The 18,736-nt window shown below is 46.9% G+C and overlaps 2 protein-coding genes across 2 annotated transcripts in view; both read left to right on the top strand.

Moving 5' to 3' along the window:
- Positions 1–18,736, top strand: part of BLOC1S6 (biogenesis of lysosomal organelles complex 1 subunit 6) — a 51,272-nt gene that overhangs the window by 28,489 nt on the left and 4,047 nt on the right. Inside the window, exon 6 of the mRNA XM_034661029.1 lies at positions 16,660–16,726. Within this exon, the coding sequence (XP_034516920.1) occupies positions 16,660–16,726 (67 nt within the window). The remainder of the gene's footprint in view (positions 1–16,659; positions 16,727–18,736) is intronic.
- Positions 2,617–18,736, top strand: part of SQOR (sulfide quinone oxidoreductase) — a 54,131-nt gene continuing 38,011 nt past the window's right edge. Inside the window, exon 1 of the mRNA XM_002927896.4 lies at positions 2,617–2,944. The gene's annotated coding sequence lies outside the window, so the exon portion shown is untranslated. The remainder of the gene's footprint in view (positions 2,945–18,736) is intronic.

The following is an 18,736-nucleotide window of genomic DNA, read 5'->3' as shown; positions in this document are numbered from 1 at the left end:
GAGAGAAAACAAGGAAGCCTAAAAGTGGTATTTCCTGGAGAAAGACCCTGGGCAGGGCCCGCTTTGGATCTTGGATGTTGGCAACCCCAGGGCTAATGCCGTTGGCTGTCGGAAAAAAGGCTGCTTGCTTTCACCCGCTTACTGCTCTCTTCAGGCACCCAGCAACCTTTTCAGGGTTGTGTCAAATGCCCAACTAAATTTAATAGACTTACCACAAACCAGGCCCCAGTTCCCTCCATTCTTCATGCTGCATCTGGAACCCTGGGAGTCCCCAGGCCTGCCAGGGCAATGCTTGTAGCAACTTCATAGCCCCCTAGAGCTCCCTGTGTTGTTCAAAATGTGTAGAAAAGTGGTAAATGGACAAGTGTGAGAATTGCTACCTGCTTCAGGGTTCACAAAGGCCTTAGATCACCATACTCTCCCCAAATTCTGAGTTTTTCCTTGAATGACGAGCCCTCCCAGTGCTTATCAAATGTGAATTAAAAAGAACACTGGTGGAAGAGGGACCGAATGTGCTCTCTCTCTGCTTCAGTAGCTACGGGTGCTGGCCTTTGACATAGATTTGGTCAGTGGACACTCCCACCGAGGACTCGAATTCTCATTTTCTTTATATTTGTGTCATTTGTCAGGGCATTCGGAGCATTCTCGGTGCCGCCAGATGGTATTGTGCTTTCTGGGTTTTGATTCTGCAGAGCCATCTTGATTCCTGTCATCATCACTTCATCATTTTGATGGTTCCGTGAAGCCCCGAGAGCCTTTAAGAGCCCTTTTCTACATAGGGTATCCAGAGCTTGTTTCCTGCTTGGGACCAAGAACGCTGATTGAGATAGAACCCTCTGGAGTTGGTGAAGAACGTCCATACACATCAGTGCTTCTGGTCTGAAAAACAACTTCATCTTCTGTGTAACAGATGGGGAAACTCTAGCTAGCCTGGAGCCCGATAGCAATTTTGGTTATTATTTGATATGCAGCACATTTGGGAGATGTTGGGGCTGCCTTTTAAAAAATGGGCATAGTACACAATCATTATGCCCTGTCTGCCCACCCTGCTGCGGTTCTGACACTGCCCGGAGGTCTGGCTGGATGACTGTGCACCACCGCCGGTGCAGACGCGGGAGGAACAGTTCCGTCCCCAGCCCCCCTAGAGGTCTCACTGCAGCGTCTCCAAAGCGGACATCACCTGCCGCCTGCAGCGCTCTCAGCTAGGGTGGGTGTGCTGGGGCCGGGGATTGAGCCTTTTCGCTAGCTGCCCATCCACCCAGGGAAGAACGGGCAGGGATGAGGGCGCGGGGCTTGCCGAGGAGCCAAGGAGAGAGTGCTATTTAAAGCTGCCCGTTTGCAGAAACAGCCTCTCTACGTGCCCTTCCTTCCCACCGTCCCTTTCTCATTCGCCGAAGGCCTCTTTCTCTGTTCCATTCCCTATTCCTGCCCATTCCTGTGCTGGCTCTCTCTGCCTGCTCAGGAGTCGGCACGTCTTCCCAGAGCCCTGTCGGTTTGCTTTTCCTTCTCTTAAATATTCTTGGATTGGGTTGTGTTCCTTTCAGTGCTTCCTCTTCCCGCCCTTTAATGATGCTTTTCCTAGATTCCCATCTCTGCAAGCGCACTTTTACTACTTTGCAAGCCCCACAAGTCAGGTTTTGTCAACAGTGTAGGGCCAGGGAGCAGGCACAGGACTTGCGTGACACATAGTAGGCAGGGACTGGGGAGTGGCGGTTGAAAGAGGGATTGCATGAGTGAGTGAGTAAACTCTTAGCCCCCTTCCTGGCTGTCTGATGTTACAGTCCCTGCTTTCTTGGAAGGAGAAGGAGGGGTCTTAGGTGATTCAGGATGCCTCCAGCTTTGTTCTTTTTTCTCTAGATTCCCGTAGATATGCTGGGTCTTGTGGTTCCATACAAATTTTAGGATGATTTGTTTTATTTTTTTGGAAAAATAATGTCATTGAAATTTTTATAAAGATTGCATCGGACCTATGGATTGCTTTGAGTAGTATGGACAGTTTAACGACAGTAATTCAACTCACGAGCATGAACTGTCTTTACATTTGCGTCTTCTTAATTTCTTTCATCAGTGTCTTAGTTTCCAACGTCTTAAACAGCTTAAAATTGTAGTAAGACTTTTGGGACACCCTGTATTTATTACACAAAGGTGCTGCTTGATCTGTTTTGCGAAGAACCGCTCATCCACCCTTTGCAACTCCGTTGAAAGAGCACCCAACTGAAAACGTCCAGTCGTGAAAGTAGGATGGCAGACGGTGTGAAGGCCAGAGGCTGAAGCCCGCTGACCCCAGCCTGCTCCCTGGGCTAAGAGAGCGGCTCCAGCGTTTACCGAAGCGAGTCGTTGGGCTACTCCGGGCCGCGGTGGCCTTATCTGTTAAGTGTGCGCGGGAGTAACTGTTTTCCTGGGACGTGCTGGGAACCCAGCAGAGGTACGCCCAGACGACCCAACCCAAACTGCCCGGCCTTTATCCAGAGCGGGGCCTCCGCTTTGCCCCTCCCAGTTACGCGGCGCCGGCCCGGAGAGGGGGTGGGGCAGGAGGGCGTGGGGGATGGGGAGGCGGGCGTAACAGGTGGCCTCCTTGCCCTCCGCTGACACGCGCGAGGACGCCGCCGCCCTCGGGAGAGCGCTAGGCGTAGGGGCCAGGGTGCAGCGGCGGGCAGCGCCCCGGGCCGGCAGGACCCGCGTCCCTGGCTCTGTCCTCCGGGCGCACTCCAAGCCTGGGTGTCGTCTGCACTTGGCCGCGGTGTCGGGCTCGGGCGCCAGGCGGGGCAGCGGCACGACCTTTCCGGACCTTTCTTGGGGGGAGCCCCGCTCTCCCCGCCTCTAGCATCCGCCCGGAGGCCGGGCAGGCGGGCGGGCGGGGCCCCAGCCGAGGCGGTGAGCCGGGGCAGGGAGCTGCAGCTTTTGCTGCGCCAACACTGTGGCCGGAAGCTCCGCTCGCCCCTGGGTAAGAGGCCTCCGGCGGCCGATCTCGGGCCCTCGGCCAGGGGTGGGGGACCGGGAGGGGACAGAGGTCACGCCAGAGGCTGGTTGTTGGGCCACTCTGCCCACGCAGCTGGCACTGTGCGCGTACCATCGCGCTTCACCCTCCTTCCCCACGCGCGACACCCGCAGCTCCTGCTGCCCTTGTCTGGAGCTTGACTGTGGGGGCTCTTGCTTCCTTCCCGGAGTGTCGGGTTTCGGGGGCGCGGAGAGGCCAACCTGAGAGGGGCGGTTGAAAACCGAAGTATCCGTGGTCTTGGTGTGTGGGAATTTCTGACGCGTTCCACTTGTTGAATATGTCACTTAGCGCCGTTCCGGGACGCGAGTTAAGTGCTCAGTCTCAGGGATCGGAGGTTGACACCAGCCCATCCGCCCGCAGTGGGGACCCAGTTATGCACTGACGCCGCGCGTCGGACGGAGGGGGACACTGGAGGAATCAGCTTCGGCTGGAGCAAGCAGAGGAAAGCATTTAGGGCACGTGCTGAACGGGAGTTGGTGGAAAGGAGAGAAAGAATTCTCTGGTGGAATTGGGGCTCTTATCGTTTGCTCTTCTCTCTTAATCATGAAAATCCCCACCTCGCTTCGTGCTCAAAGACGTAGTGAGGAGAGCCTGGCTTCTCGTTGTATAATGTAGGGTTCTGACCCGTTTCTGTGCCACGTACCCCTTCGGCAGGCAGTTCTGGGGAGACTGAGGATGCCTTCTCAGAACAATACTTTTAAAGCTATAAAATAGAAGGCGGAGTATTATAAAGGAAACTATTCCAAAACACATATCAAAATATTAAAAGAATTTATAATGTAGTAACATATGTGCTTTAAAGAAAACCTAATGCTTTAACGATCAGCAGCGGATCTAAGAGCTACCATAATTTTGAAGTAGTAATGCGGGTAAACAGTATTTCAAGATATAGGCAACACCTGTGATACAAGAAAACAGCTGCGATGCTTTTAAAAAGATTTTATTTATTTGAGAGAGAGACGGAGCACAGGAGAGAGAGTGAGAGCAGAAGCAGGGTGGAGAGGCAGAGGGAGAAGCAGACTTCCCACTGAGAAGGGAGCCGGAGGCAGGGCTGGAGGCCCAGAATGGTGACCGGAGCCAAAGGCAGATGCCTAACTGACTGAGCCACCCAGGTGCCCCACGGCCTGTGATTTCTATTGGTGGCAATCATAGGTACTAATACTGCTGTGATTTTTGCCTATATGTATAATTGAAGAAAATGTTAAATTTCAGTTAGAGATTAGTGAAAATAAAGATGTGATTTTTTTTTTTCCATTCAAGTTCACAGGCCTCAGGTTAAGATCCCTGCAGAGTGGAAAGGGCACTCCCAGAGGTCAGGTGACATGGCTGTGGTCTTGACACTTCCACTGACTAGCAGCATGACCTTGGCTTTTGCACTTCTTTCCACCTTAGCTTTTTCATTGCACAGTGGAGATAATTGTGTCTTCCCATCTATTTAAGTACCTAGCACCATACCTGGCACAGAGGTGTGAAATAAATACCATTTATTAGAACCTGCCTGTCTCCCTCACTGGACTACAAGCTTATGGCCATCATCGTTGGTATCCCCAGTCCTGGTATATGGAAGGTGCTCAATAAATATTTATTGATGAATAAGGGGGGTGGAGAGGGTTGCTTATGATTACATCTAAAAAACCCAAAATTCATTAAGGAGATAGCTGGTGATTTGAGATATGACTATTTAAAATTTGGGCTTTTTTTTTTTTAACGGGTTAAACAAATATATCAACACATCTGGAGCTGGAGTGTTTGAGATGTCAGGGCTGATAGGTTGTGTGAGTGGGTCTGTGTGGCTAGTGTTCTGCCAGAGAAAATGAAATTGGATGTTGTTGGGAAACCAGGATTCCTCTGCAGAACGGTTTCTCTTCCATCTTTCCTGTGTCTAGGCTTGTTAATCTGATATGTTGTAACACAGGAAATGTCTAATAGGGAATGGAGACAGACCCATGATGAGGCATTTCTGGGCATAGATGCACATTTCTTTTTCCTCTTTTCTTCTTACCTTTCCCTGCCCCACCACCCACTATGTAACTCCTCTCTGACCCTGAAGACTTGGTACATAGCAGCAGTGGGGGGAAGTTGCTAGAAGCTGCCCAGACTAGGCTTGAAGCCAACTAGTTTTTTTTTTTTTTTAAGATTTTATTTATTTACTTAAGGGAGGGTGGGGGGAGAGAGAGCCTGCCCATGAGCAGGAGAGGGGCAGAGGGAGAGGGACAAGCAGATTCCCCACTCGGGGAAGCCTGAGGTGGGGCGCTCTATCCTAGGACCCGAAGATCATGACCTGAGCCAAAGTCAGACGCTTAACCGACTGAGCCACCCATGTACTCCCTAACTAGTTGCTGCTTAATTCCCAGCCTTAAAAGTCTATGTAATCCAACAAATGTGGATGGTAACAGGAAGACGAAAAGTAGGTCCAGCCAGCCAGCCCTGAGGTTTACTTTGTAAAAGTGCTAAATTGAGGGCAGCAAGATGGGAAGAGAACTTTGAAAGGAGTAGGAAATGTAGAACACACTGGGGCTAATGGTGTTATGGATTGGATTGTGTCCTCTCAAAATTCCTATGTTGAAGCCCTAATCCCAGTGCCTTGGACTGTGACTATATTTGGAAATAGGGCCCTTAAAAAGGTAATTAAGATTAAATGAGATCATAGGGTGGGGCCTAATCCAATATGACTGATGTTCTTAGAAGAGGAAGAGACAGCAGGGGCAGGCCTGGTTATACCTTTGTCATTCTGTGCTGCAATAATTCACAGCTCAGATCAATCTAAGGAGTTAGGAGAACAAGTATTCCCATTTGAGAACCTGCTTGTGAACCTGCATTTCCCTTTCCCCCTCATTTAGAAGATCACAGTGTTTTAGAAAAGGAAGGGACCTTTGAAGACTCCCACTCCAGTCCTTTATCCATTGGTGAAAACAGCATGGCCCAGAATGGTTAAGGATGAGCCCTGCCTGGCACTGCCTGGAATGTGGACCCAGGCTTCTGACTCCCTGACTCCTGACACACCCTCAGACAAAGCTTCACCAGGAAGGGGAACCGCGTCATTTGGTTAGACATAGGACAGACACGAGCTTAGGCGACCTGGCACGCCTCCTACCTAGCCTACCCCTCGTTCTGTTCTAACCATTAAAGGATTGAGTTTGGCATCTCTTCAATCATGTTCAAACAACAGATATATAACTTGTAATTAGAGTCTTTTCTCATTGTGTTAAGACCTCACACACTAGATTCCAGGGATAATATGCCTGATTAATTGGCCAGTCCTTGTTTGTAATGAAATTCTACCCTTCAGAGCCTTCTTGTATGGGAGACTGAGCAGGAAGCCCAGCACTTCTGAGCCTGATGAGTAATTTTATTGTGATCATTTAACAGACTGAGCCTAAGCCAACCCCCTCTGTGTGACTGGGAACAAATTAATTCCTCATCAGGCCTCCCTCTCCAGTGTGTCCTGTTCTGCGGTCTGGGGTTGGGCACACATAGGCATATGCAGACGTTGAAAGGAAGCCTGCAGTATACTTGACTAGAGGCCAACTGTGAATGATGGACTTGAAGGAGAGCTAAATTGTGATTATTCACACACCAGAACATGAGTGGCCACGCTCTCATTGGCTAACGCAAGCAGAAAAGCAAGGCACACCCCACCCCACCCCCCGCCCTGCCAATATTACTCAATCAAAACCTCTAACTTTCAGTTGAAATAATCCAATTGACTGACTCATTTCTTCCTTTTCCAAAGTTGGAGTGCAAGCATTTTCCTTCGGTAAGTAGAATTTTTGTTTTCTGCTTAGCAAATATATGGCTTGATGAAATTGTCAGTCCCTCCCTCATTATAAGGCGTTCTTGATTGTAAAATGAGTATAGGCTAGGGAAACTGGTAGGAACTTTCTTAGCAGCAAAGGGGACCGCTGTTTCATTGCCAAGTCCTCACTGGTAACACTATCAGTAACTCTTCAAAGATATTTCTTATGCTTTGTTCCTAAAGAGGGAACTAACGAACCCCAATGTGCTCTAACCCCTGAATCATCAGGGAGCATTACATGATATTTGTTTCCTGAATGATTTTCTCTCGGTCCACTACCAGGGCATTGGCTCCATGGCTTAATACTTAATGTTAAAATATTAAAATGTTTAATTTTTATAACAGCTCTGTAGAGTTCTACCATGGCCCTGCAGCCCTAAACGAAGATTGCTCAATTTTGTCTGTTTGCTAACAATATAGTAATCCAGTTCCCGAACACACAGGTGGTGACAGCGCTGCCATTACTCAAGAGGAGATGTGCCAAGAGGCAGGGCGCCACCAGCATTTGTCCTCGCAGAACACCACTCGCTGGACTTTTAGGGGGCGTGGTTTCCATCTCTCCCACCCTGCTTTGGACCTTGACCGTACCCTGAGTAATCCAACACTGTTACTTACACCCTCTCTTCATTATATCCACCTGAGCAAGGTCATCGTTCACATTCTTCCTTCTTTGTCCCCTATCGCTAATGTGTCACACAAATTTCCATTCGGCACGTGTTTTGTATTTACACCTTCATCTCTGGTCACCTTGTCTATTCCAAGCCCTCACTGCTGCCTGAGTTTCTGAAACAGCCACTTAGTGGGGGCTTGTATTCGTGGTCTCCTGGTAAAACAGACGGACCATTCTTTTTCACTGTGGTCCCCACAGCATCTGGCATGATGCTTGGCACAGAGCAAACACTCGGAAATGCTGAACTCAACTAAATTGCTCCAATTCATCCTCTGTACTTCCCGCAGGGGATCTCCTCAGGCATCGGGAACTTCCAGGGACCATTAGCAGGGACCGTGAGTTCAAATGCACGCCCGGGCCCGGCAGGTGACACAAATGAGCAATGTAGACTGGGTGGGGCTGGGGTGAACTGGAACCCATGACTGCTCAGCTCCAGCTGAGGCTTGATACAGGAGAATGTGGGCCTGGTGTTATCGGGCCAAGAATTTGGAATTTTTTTGGGTTAGATAGCCAAAATTTTTAATGTTGGTGCTAATGAAAAATGTAAGAAAACCATGAGCCAGAACACAGCTCTGGTCTGCGTTTGGCCTGCGGATTGCTGCTCTGTGACCTGTGACCCTTAGATAGAACTGCAGTTGTCTGGGGTTAAGCTGCCAGCCCAAGCTTCAGTTACTTATGCTTCTCCCATCATTTCTGCCTTCCCCGGGGATGCCCATCTGCTGTAGGTTGCCCTCCTTGCCCGCGGTTACCTGATGCTCACTGTAGGTGATTCTGTTCCCCAAACCTCAAACCTAACTCCCCAAAATGAACCCACACAGGCCCTTACCTTGCCTGTCCTGTTGCCCTGTTTCCTGTTTCACGTACTTCCTCTCTCTTCTGCTACCTAGCTGTCAACTTTGACTTTTATCCCAGGGTGCCCTTCCCACCTCTCCGTCAATCATTCTCCTTCCTCTTCTCATTCTTATCTGAATCTTTATTTGCATTTCTAATGCCAGCGCCTGATCCGGGCCTTATCACTCACACCTAGACCACTGTGCTGGCCTCCAAACTGGACTTCCAGAACTGGTTTGACTCTCCTATTTAAGGTGCTCCCTGAGGGGCGCCTGCGTGGTTCGTCAGTTGAGCACCTGAGTCTTGATTTCGGCTCAGGTCGTGATCTCAGGCTTGTGGGACTGAGCCCTGGGTCAGGCTCTGCACTGAGCACGGAGTCTGCTTGTCCCTGTCCCTCTGCTCCCCCTCCTGCTTGCGCTCTCTCCCAGATAGATACATAGATACATAAAGAGAGAAATAAATCCTTTTAAAAAATTGCCCCCTGATACCCATTTCATTTTCTCAAAACTATTCCCTCTGTCACTTCTCAAAGCTGATTTTCAGTAGAAAGCCTCAGTTCCCTAGTATGGCCCTTCAGAATTGGGCTGTAGTATTTCTTTCTTGTCTACTTTTCTACTCCTCTGAACAGGGGCCAAATCTGGTTGGCCTTCCATTGCCCAAACATGTTCTGGGCCTTTCCACCTTATCAGCCAGGGTCTCTGGGAAGCAGTCGGCACATTCAAACATGTTATTAAGAAGGGTTTAATACAATAACTATTTACAAAGGTGTGGGCAAGGTTAAGAGAAACCAACGAGAGTGGTGAAGCAATTGTATCGATGCGAGGCCTGCAAAAGCAAACAGAGGGCGTGATTACCAGAACCCTGAGAGGAGCACCCGGCTGCCACAGTCGGTTAAGCATCTGCCTTTGGCTCAGGCCATGATCTTGGGGTCCTGGGATCGAGCCCCGAATCAGCGGGCTCCCTGCTCCATAGGGAGTTTGCTGCTCCCTCTCCCTGATGCTCATGTCTGTCCCTCCCTCTCTCCCTCAAATAAATAAAATCTTAAAAAAAAAAAAATCCCTGAAGAAAGAGTTGTAGCTGAGGGCCACCCCGTAAGAGTTAAGGCTTTCAGATGAGCAGGGGAGTTGATGCCAACCCCACAGGTCAGCTCTCAGGGCTCAGAGCAGGGCAGAGAAAGCTGCAGTGAGATGCATGGGGCAGTCACCATCTCTGATTGATTCACTTGTTCTCTTCCCTTCTCTTGGTGCATCTCCGCTTGTCAACTGCTGCCAGTCTCCTGCTCGGCTTCTGTTTCACCAACCTTTCACTGATTACTCTCTCTCATCAGAACACCTCAGGTGTTTGGCTCGTATTGATTACATTGTACTTTGTTGCTAACGGGGAAAGTTAGAAGTATGCACATCATTCTCTCAGTAGCTCGAGAAGGGGCACATCCTAGAACTTTGTGTTTTCCTCCACACTCTGTAAATTTTTTTTGGAATGAATTAAGTCCCATACATCTGTTCATCCTTTAATTCATGTTTTAAAGCAAATATGACCGCTGTGGTCTGAATGTTCGTACTCCCTCCGATATTCATCTGTTGAACTCCTATCCCGCAAAGGTAATGGTATTAGTTGGTGGAGTCTTTGGGAAGTGATGAAGTCATGAGCCTTCGTGAATGGGATTATTGCCTTACAAAAGAGGGTCCAGAGAGATCCAGAGCCAATTCTAACAGGTGAGGACACAGGAAAAAGGCCCTCAGCTGACCATGCTGGTGCCTTGACCTTGGACTTTCCAGCCTCCAGAACTGTGAGAAATAAATTTCTATTTATATCTGTGGTATTTTATAGTAGGATGGACGGACTAAGACAATTACTGAGATCCTTCGTTGTGGCAGGCACTGTGCTAGCTGCTGAGACTAACACGGTGAGCATGTCACATGGGATCCTTGCACTGGCAGAACTTACTTTCCAGGGAGAATGGACTACGTGGTGCTCCCTTGTCCCCCCATGACTATACCCTCCTGAAGTACCCTGATCTCAGCCATGGCCTGACGTCCAGTCTAGGTCGCACTTGCTCTATTCCCTCCAGCTCAAGCCGATTCTATAAATTATGTTATCTTCCTTGCCCTTCTTGGAACTTTCTTGTGATCACTCAGTTATTTGTTGGCATTTTGACGCATCTCTTTTCCCAGAGAGATTGAAACCTCTTGGTGGTTTTGGGCTGTGGTTCTAGATTCCGGTTGTGTCTATCCCCGTTGGACTGTTCCTGTCATCCCTGGGATGGTCAAGATAGTGGGTGGTAGCAGGCAGAAAACCTCTGTAGTCTACCAAGAGTGTAGCATCGAACTCTCTGGCCACCTCCCTAGGAACAGTTGCTAAAAAATGGGCTACCTTTATTTTCTACACCTCCACCATCTCTGGGTTAGTGGAAGGAGTGTTAGGGTTGACTTTCAAAAATCTGGGTTTATATCCAAGCTCTTAGATTTAACTAGAATGTCACTTCTCTGAACCTCAGTTTCAGCAACGGTAAATGGGAATAACAATACCTACTTCATGGGATGGTTGTGAAGCTTGAGTAAGATGATGCATCGGTTTCCGACTGCTGCTCTGACAGATTACCATGGACTTGGTCACTTAAGCAACACAATTTTCTGTTCCTACAGTATGGTAGCTCAGAAGTCCAGCATGGGTCTCACTAGAAAGTCAAAGTGCCAGCAGAGCCACGTTCTTTTCGGAAGCTCCAAGAGAGAATCTGGTTTTGTTTTCGTTTTTTCCTTTTTCTTTTCCAGTTTCTAGGTGCTGCCCACATCTTTGGTTTGTGAACCCCTGCCTCCATTATCATAGCTGGCAGCTTTGTATCTCTCTGACCTTTCTTGCAGAGTCACGCCTTCCCTCTGGCCACAGCTGGGAAAGTTTCTTGGCTTTTGAGGATCCATCCCATCTGTACGTGGGCCCACCTGCGTCATGCAGGCTACTTTTCTCATCTCAACGTCTTTAACTTAATCACATCAGCAAAGTCCCTTTAGCTTCCAACGTAACATATGCATAGGTTCCAGGGGTTAGGACATCTTCGGGAGGGGGGATTATTCTGCCTGCCACACTGTTCATACTCTGGCTCCCAAAGATTCATACTTATCCCATATACAAAATACATTCACTCCACGGTCCCCAAAGAGATCCCTGATCAGAGTATTAACTAAGATACAAAATCGACTTTGAGTCTCATTAGGTCCAGAGTCTCAGTTTCATCTTCTGAATAATCTAAATTATGTATGAGTGAGGCTGTAGGTATGAGGCATCCTAGGGCACAATTCCTGTTGATCTGTGGGTCTGTGAAACCAAAGAAACACGTTATCTGCTCCTAAAATACAGTGGTAGCATAGGCAGAGGATAAAAGTTACATAGGATCTGGTTCAAAAAAGGAAAAAACGTAAGGAAAGAAAGGAGTCGCTGGTCCCAAGGAATTTTAAAATCGAGTTGGACAAATTCCATTAGGTTTCAAAGCCTGGGAATAATCCTCTATGGCTCTGCGCTCCAGCCTCTGGGCCATCCTTGCTTGTCATGAAATGTAGCGAGTGTTTGCCACTTGGTAGTCCTAGTTTTATCTCTTTTCTTTCACATTTTCCTAAAAGCAGCACGAAGAAATCTGGCTGCACCATCAACACTTGGCTTGGACATATCCTCAGCTAAATGTTCAATTTCTACTTTTCCACATAATTCTATTTCCACATAACTGTAGGACACAATTATCTTAAGCTTCTGCTCCTCTGTCACAAGGATCCCTTTTCTCTAGTGTTCAATAACATGTTCCTCATTTCATTTTATTTTTTTTTCAAAGATTTTTATTTATTTATTCGACAGAAATAGAGACAGCCAGCGAGAGAGGGAACACAAGCAGGGGGAGTGGGAGAGGGAAGCAGGCTCATAGCGGAGGGAGCCTGATGTGGGGCTCGATCCCAGAACGCCGGGATCACGCCTTGAGCCGAAGGCAGACGCTTAACCGCTGTGCCACCCAGGCGCCCCCCTCATTTCATTTTAAACCCTCACCAGCAGAGCCTATATTGTTTGTACGTCTATTCATTGTCTGTTTGTGGTGATTTATTTTTTCCCCATGGTGCTCCTCACTTCCTCCTGAACCTTCCCCAACCTGATTGTTGATAATCGTCATACTTTTACAGAGCACTCAAGACAATCTAAACTTTTCTATCATGCTCTTCAACATTCTTTCAGCCTCCATCCATTGTCCAACTCAGGCATGGCCCAAAGTAGAGAAAAAATGGGGAGGAAATACCCCAACTACTCTTTCTGCTCTCTCGGCTAATGCTTACCACTGACTAAACCAACCAGAAAGCAGAGGGCAAGGGAGTCCTGGTGATGTTGTCAGCAGTTCAGGGCCTGAGCTGGGCAGAAGTGGGTGTGGAGTGGATGGAGGGGGAGGGGGGGAATAAAGACTAGAACAAAAGTTTCAAAAAAAGGGGTGCCTGGGTGGCTCAGTTGGTTAAGCACCTGCCTTCAGCTCAGGTCATGGGGGTCCTGGGATTGAGCCCCGGTGTCAGACTTTCTGCTCAGCTGGAGTCGGCTTCTCCCTCTCACTTTGCTCCTCCCCTCCCTTCCCCTCTACCCCTCCCTTCCTCTTCCCTCTACCCCTCCCTTCGCCTTTCCTCTACTCCCCCCTCCCCTCTGCTCATGCTCTCTCCCTCTTTCAAATAAATAAAAAATCTTTAAAAAAAGGTTCGAAAACTGTTTAAGTATTCAAACCATTGACCTGATTTTTGTTATGCTAAGGTGTTATGCTAAGAGAGGTTTTTTTTTTTTTTTTTTAAATCTTACCGGTGATGTAAATGTCCACTTAAAATTTCTTCTAGCTTATTTATGGCTTATTTTAAACATTCCAATATTCAAATTAGACCTTATAATATTTAAAAAAGACTTTCCCCTGAAATTTGACTTACCTTATTCTTGGCCTACATTAGCATTCATTGGCAAGTCTGCTCTTCTTCCCTTCGCACCTAAAGCTAATAGACTGGGAATGGGAGCAGGAATGGGATGGGGACATTTCCGTCCATCAGCACAGGTCCTTGTGTGTAGCAGATCCTGAATGAAATACTGGTAGAAATAGTCTTAGCAGCATGTAGATTTCATGTAACTCTATTCTTGCCACAAAGATACACTTACACATTTAGCATAGCTAAATATAATTTAATTTGCAGATCTTTTGTGCAGGAAATAAACGTATAAATAAAGTAGCTTAGATTATGTTTCCTGATTTTGGGTTCTGCAAATTTAGCCACTGTATGACTGAGACAAGTTTAGCATAGGTATGGCTATGCACATACATTTATATCCTGTAGCAAACTCCTTCCTTAAACACCTTTCTGAGCACCTCTGGCTGATGACCCTTCCAATTATCAAGGTTCAATGGATAAAAAGGATGTGAAAAACTTTACCTTGGTGGAGAAGATAGCTCATTTAGGTAGAGCAGGTAATAAGAGTATGACAAAGGAAAGGAAAGTCCACTGCTGTAGTCTTCAGAGTAATTATTGCATTAAAAAATCACACTGTATCTGTGTTGTTTAGTTGTAAAGCTTTGGCCCAATCACCCACATAATTATAGCATTCCACAGTCATATGTAATTAGATTGCTTTTTAAATGCTCGCCACCTGACAGTTGAGTGGATATGTAAGGAGAAGGAGCAGAGAAAAAAATTGGTTGAACATCTAAAATCTTCCAACATTTCAGGAGATGACTACTAGGAACAGAAGCACGATACACCACGTTGGGCCATGTGGGGAAGCACCTGGCAGGAAAATTGAGGGGAAGACATGGGCAAAGCCTGTATTGTAGTTATTGTGAGGCAGGGGGAAGGGGCTGACCAGGTTTGGGGTTGGCTAATTTGAATAAGTTTTAGTGGGTTTTGGGGCATAGGGGCAACCCCAGTTGTCTGATGTCGGGCTCTGGGATAATTAGGGCGTCAGAATATTGCCTTCTGGAGTGTGAAAGCCAGATGGAGGAAGTGGTGCAATGTGTGGGCTCTGGATGGTTTGGTTTACATAACAGAGGTGTGCTCCCAGACAAGTTATTTACTCTCTCTAGGGGTTAGCCAGCACTGGAAGGGCAGTCTCACTAGGACTAGGCTCCCAAATGTCAAACAATCATAAAATACAATTAAAAACATTATTAATATAGTTGGACTCAAAACATCTCCAGGAAGTCTTCATGAAGTGTCGAATCCTGTGCCATTGATAAGTACTGCAAACATGGCTGCCTCCTTCATTTGCGCGTATTTCAGGGTAAGATGAGACCGTATTAAGGAACCATAGTATTTATGAGACAACGTTTGGCATTTTCTTGAGATCCAAAAATGATACTTATCCAGTCATAGTAACAATTTCCTTCCTGAGATTTTTCCGTATTTGGACTTGCCATTTTATAGGTTATGTCAGGGTATGATAGTTAATTTTATGTGTCCACTTGACTGGGGCACAGGATGCCCAGACAGTTGGTCAAACGGTATTCGGGGTGGGTCTGTGGAGGTGTCTCTGGAGGAATCTGTAAAGCAGATTGCCCTTCCAACGTGGGTCGCCTCATCCAATCAGTTGAGGGTCTGAAGAGAACAAAAAGGCTGAGCCTCCTGCTAGGAGAGAATCCTTCCTGCCTGACTGCCTTGAGCTGGGACAGTGGTTTTCTCCTGCCTAACACTCGAACCGCAACATGAGCTCTTCCCGGGTCTCGAGCCTGCTGACCTTTGGACGAAAACCGCACCATTGGCTCTCCTAGGTCTCCAGCTTGCTGACTGCAGATCTCTGCATTTGTCAACCTCCGTAACTGTGTGAGCCAATTCCCAGGAGAATTCTCCATGTACTAGGGAAAGTGATGATGTTTGCTTTTCTTCTCTCTCTCGCTCTTTTCTATCTCCTCTGGTTGAATCCTGTTTTTATTTTATTTTATTTTTTATTATTATTTAATTTTTTCCCCTTTTTTTATTGGCTTGTGTACCCTTGAGAACTATAACCAGTCTTCTGCAGCCTTACTTTTTTTGGTTGTAAAATGAAGATAATGTGACCACCTCCAGTGCCCAGCGCAGTGTCCAGCACATAGAAATCTGCCGTAGGATAGTGATGAACCAGTTTTACAGGATCTAGCTTCTGCTGGTCCAAAGAAGCCATAAGTCAGAGGGGGACTGGCAAAACTCAGGACTGGTAGAAGGAGAGAGTTGTGAGTCCCAGAGGGGTGGGTGGGCAGAGTGCCCTAAAGGAGTGCTGTGAGCACTAGAGGTGGATTTCTCCAGAAGCACATGAAGTTTAAGCATCAGGGCCAATCTCTTGACCAGGTCCTCGTGGGTACAGGGAGTTTCAGGAGGGGAGGGGCAGCCAGGTTACAACCAGGAAGTATTTCTATGCTTGTATTTCTGATAAATTGCCTCAAGGAGATGTCAGAGGAAAGAGTCCTGAATCACCAAGAATCCAGTTATTGTGATTTCTTCTCTCATTCAAAGTTAATATTAACTGTCACATCTAATTTTGTATTTGTCATTTCGGTCCCTAAATTGTATAGGCGTAATGACCGTAAAACCTGGATCTGTCCTTGCCTAGAGTCCTGCCTCTCTGGGAGATGGTGCGTGGGGCCACTTGGGATTGTAGGACTCTTGTGCCTGGCCAGGCCCTGCCGGCAGAGAGGCTGTCTCAAGATCTGGAGCTGCGTGAAGTCCTTCTCCTCTGACTTGCTAGTTCCTGCTCCAGGGGCACTCAGAAAGACTGCCATTCCCATAAAGGACTCACGGTGGCTCTAGCCCTGCCACTGACTCATTGTGTGATATTTGGAAGATCATCTTGCCTCTCTGAGCCTCAGTTTGCCCATTTCTAAAGTAGTATCACTACCTCCAGTGGGGGTGGGGGCTCAGGTGCGGGCCCTGTGAGTAGCCGGGAGGGAAGTACGATTATAATTGTGTTGCCAGTTCTCATATCTCTATTATCTTGCTATTTCTTGAAATATGCCCACAACTTACCATTTCAGTGACTAAAAAGTAGAGCCACTGCCCACTCTGAGACACTGGTTTTTGATTTTTGTTTTTTGCTGTTTCAGTCATTTTTTTTATTGTGGAAACTTTTCAGTTTATACAAAAATACACTGCCATGGCGAATGCCCTTATATATCCATAGTTGGCTTCAAATTATTATCAACTCATGGTCAGTCTTGTGTCTTCTAAGCTCCTACCTACTCCACCTCCCTATAGTATTTTCAAGCAAATTCCAAATCATTTCAATTTTAAGAATCTCAGTATATATTTCTAAAAGTTAAGGGCTCTTCAAAAATTATATCAATGCTACTATTGTATCTCAGCCCTCCCCAAGAAACGTAATGTTTTTTCTCTCAATTTGTAGATTTCCTCCCACTCCACTCCACGGGGCAGAAGTTACTTTAAATTCGAATGTCAATAAAATTCAGCTGGTAGGCATTTTCCTTCAATTATCTCTTAGGTCTAAGGCTGCGAGAACTCAATTGAGAAATCAATTTGAATTAAACTCTACTGCTTAAATTAGTGATATAACCTTAGGAAAGTTCTCTAACCTTATACTAAATGTCAGTTTTCTCAACTGTAAAACAGAGATACTAAAATCCCTTTCCAAAGCTATTGTAAGGAGTCTCAGAGTAACAACTAGTAATGCCTAGTAAAAGTAGCTATTATCATTATGAGTTTCTCCCTTTTCCCTATCAAATCCTGTCTTCTGGAAGTAATTTGGTTGAGATGTAACCGAAAATAACTGTAGGGCCCATAGAAGTAAATCAGCCTAGGAAGCCCAAGGGGGAGGAGCATGGGGAGGAGGAGGGGCCTTTCTGGAGCCCCACCTGTGCTGCGTGGACAAGGCTCTCTCGTGTCTCAGAGACTGGGACCCACAGGGATTCAGAGCATCAGGACAAAACAGCTCAGAGTAAGCTTGGCCCAGGGAACCGGGGCAGAAAGGCAGGGTGGGAGGAGCAGACTGGGTGGCCAGAGGGGGAGGCTGTTTCTTATCTATTTTTCGCTTAGATTTTGGAAGTGTTAAGCTGACAAGTTAAAAGTTGGCTTTGTGGTTATTGAAACCTGAAGAAAGGAGGGCCCTGCTCAGTGGTAGGCTTGAGGTAAAGCAATTGTGAACCGTACAAAGACCCACTGTTGGGGCAAGAGCAAAAGTAGCTGAAAGGTTAACCACAAGTCTTGCTGGCCTAATGGATCTTTCATTAAGAATGCTCTGAATAGGGGCGCCTGGGGGGCTCGGGCAGTTGTCTGCCTTCGGCTCAGGTCATGATCCCAGGGTCCTGGGATCAAGCCCACTTCAGGTACCCTGCTCACGGTGGGGGTGGGGTCTGCTTCTCCCTCTGCCTCTGCCCCTCCTCCCTGTTTGTGTTCTCTCTCTCAAAATCTTTAAAAAAAGAAAAAAAATAATGCTCTGAATAATCCTTACTTAGAGGCCAGCTGTGTCTGAACTCAGCCAGGTGTCCTAGCTAACACCCAGTGAGTGGCATGTCACGTGGCATGAGATTGGGGAGATTTTGACCCGGGCGCTGTGCACTGCCGCTGCACGAAGGGCCAGCAGTGGAAAGTGTGGAGTCCCAAAGACTTGTCTGGATCAGGGCCCGGAGCCAGCGGCCCGTAATGTAAGTAGGAGATGCCCAGGTTACAGTCGTATCTTTTAGTCAGCAGGGATTTTACTTGGCCAGTTAGACTACAGATAGAGCAAAGCATTTATGTTGATCCCTTGCAGGGGGCACTCAAGTGATTTAGGATTAACTGAAGAATTTTTATTTAACTTAGAATCATGACATTATTTAATTATAAAATGTATTACATGCACTTTTTAAATGAAAGTTAAATTTGCCTTACTTTTTAAGAGTGTATGTTTCACCTTGTAAGAGTGTGAGTGGCTGCATTCTTCTGTATCTTTGGTAGTTAAGTCTTTTTTTCCCCCTAGGGGTTGGCGGGGCAGAGAGAGAGGGAGAGGGAGAGAGAGAAAGATGGAGAGAGAAAATCCATCCATAAGCAGGTTCCACACCTAGCACGGAGATCACAGGGCTTGATCTCAAAACCCTGAGATCATGACTTGAGCCAAAATCAAGAGTCAGGTGCTTAACCAACTGAACCACCCAGGTGCCCCTCATTGGTACTTAATTCTTATTTCCTAAAAAACAAGTAAATATGTTTTAGGCTATCTTCTTGAGAGACTAAGAAGTCATATTAGATGCATGCTTCCTAATTATTTCGTTGACAGAAATATTCTGTTTCTTATTTGCTGACTTCAGGGTCAAGTTTGGCCTTTCTTTCTGTTTGCCTTCTGGTTAAGATTGTGTGACAGCTGCTTCCTGTCATTGTGGGGTTTTTTTTTGGTTGTTGCCATAGACTTGGTTTAGGTCAATGTCAGAAATTTTTTTTTTTTTAAAGTTTTTATTTATTTATTTGACAGAGATAGAGACAGCCAGCGA

The sequence above is a fragment of the Ailuropoda melanoleuca genome, chromosome 5 (assembly GCF_002007445.2).
Source record: "Ailuropoda melanoleuca isolate Jingjing chromosome 5, ASM200744v2, whole genome shotgun sequence".
NCBI lineage: Eukaryota > Metazoa > Chordata > Mammalia > Carnivora > Ursidae > Ailuropoda > Ailuropoda melanoleuca.
Note: the sequence above shows the minus strand (reverse complement) of the source record. Positions and strands in the feature narration are given on the sequence as shown.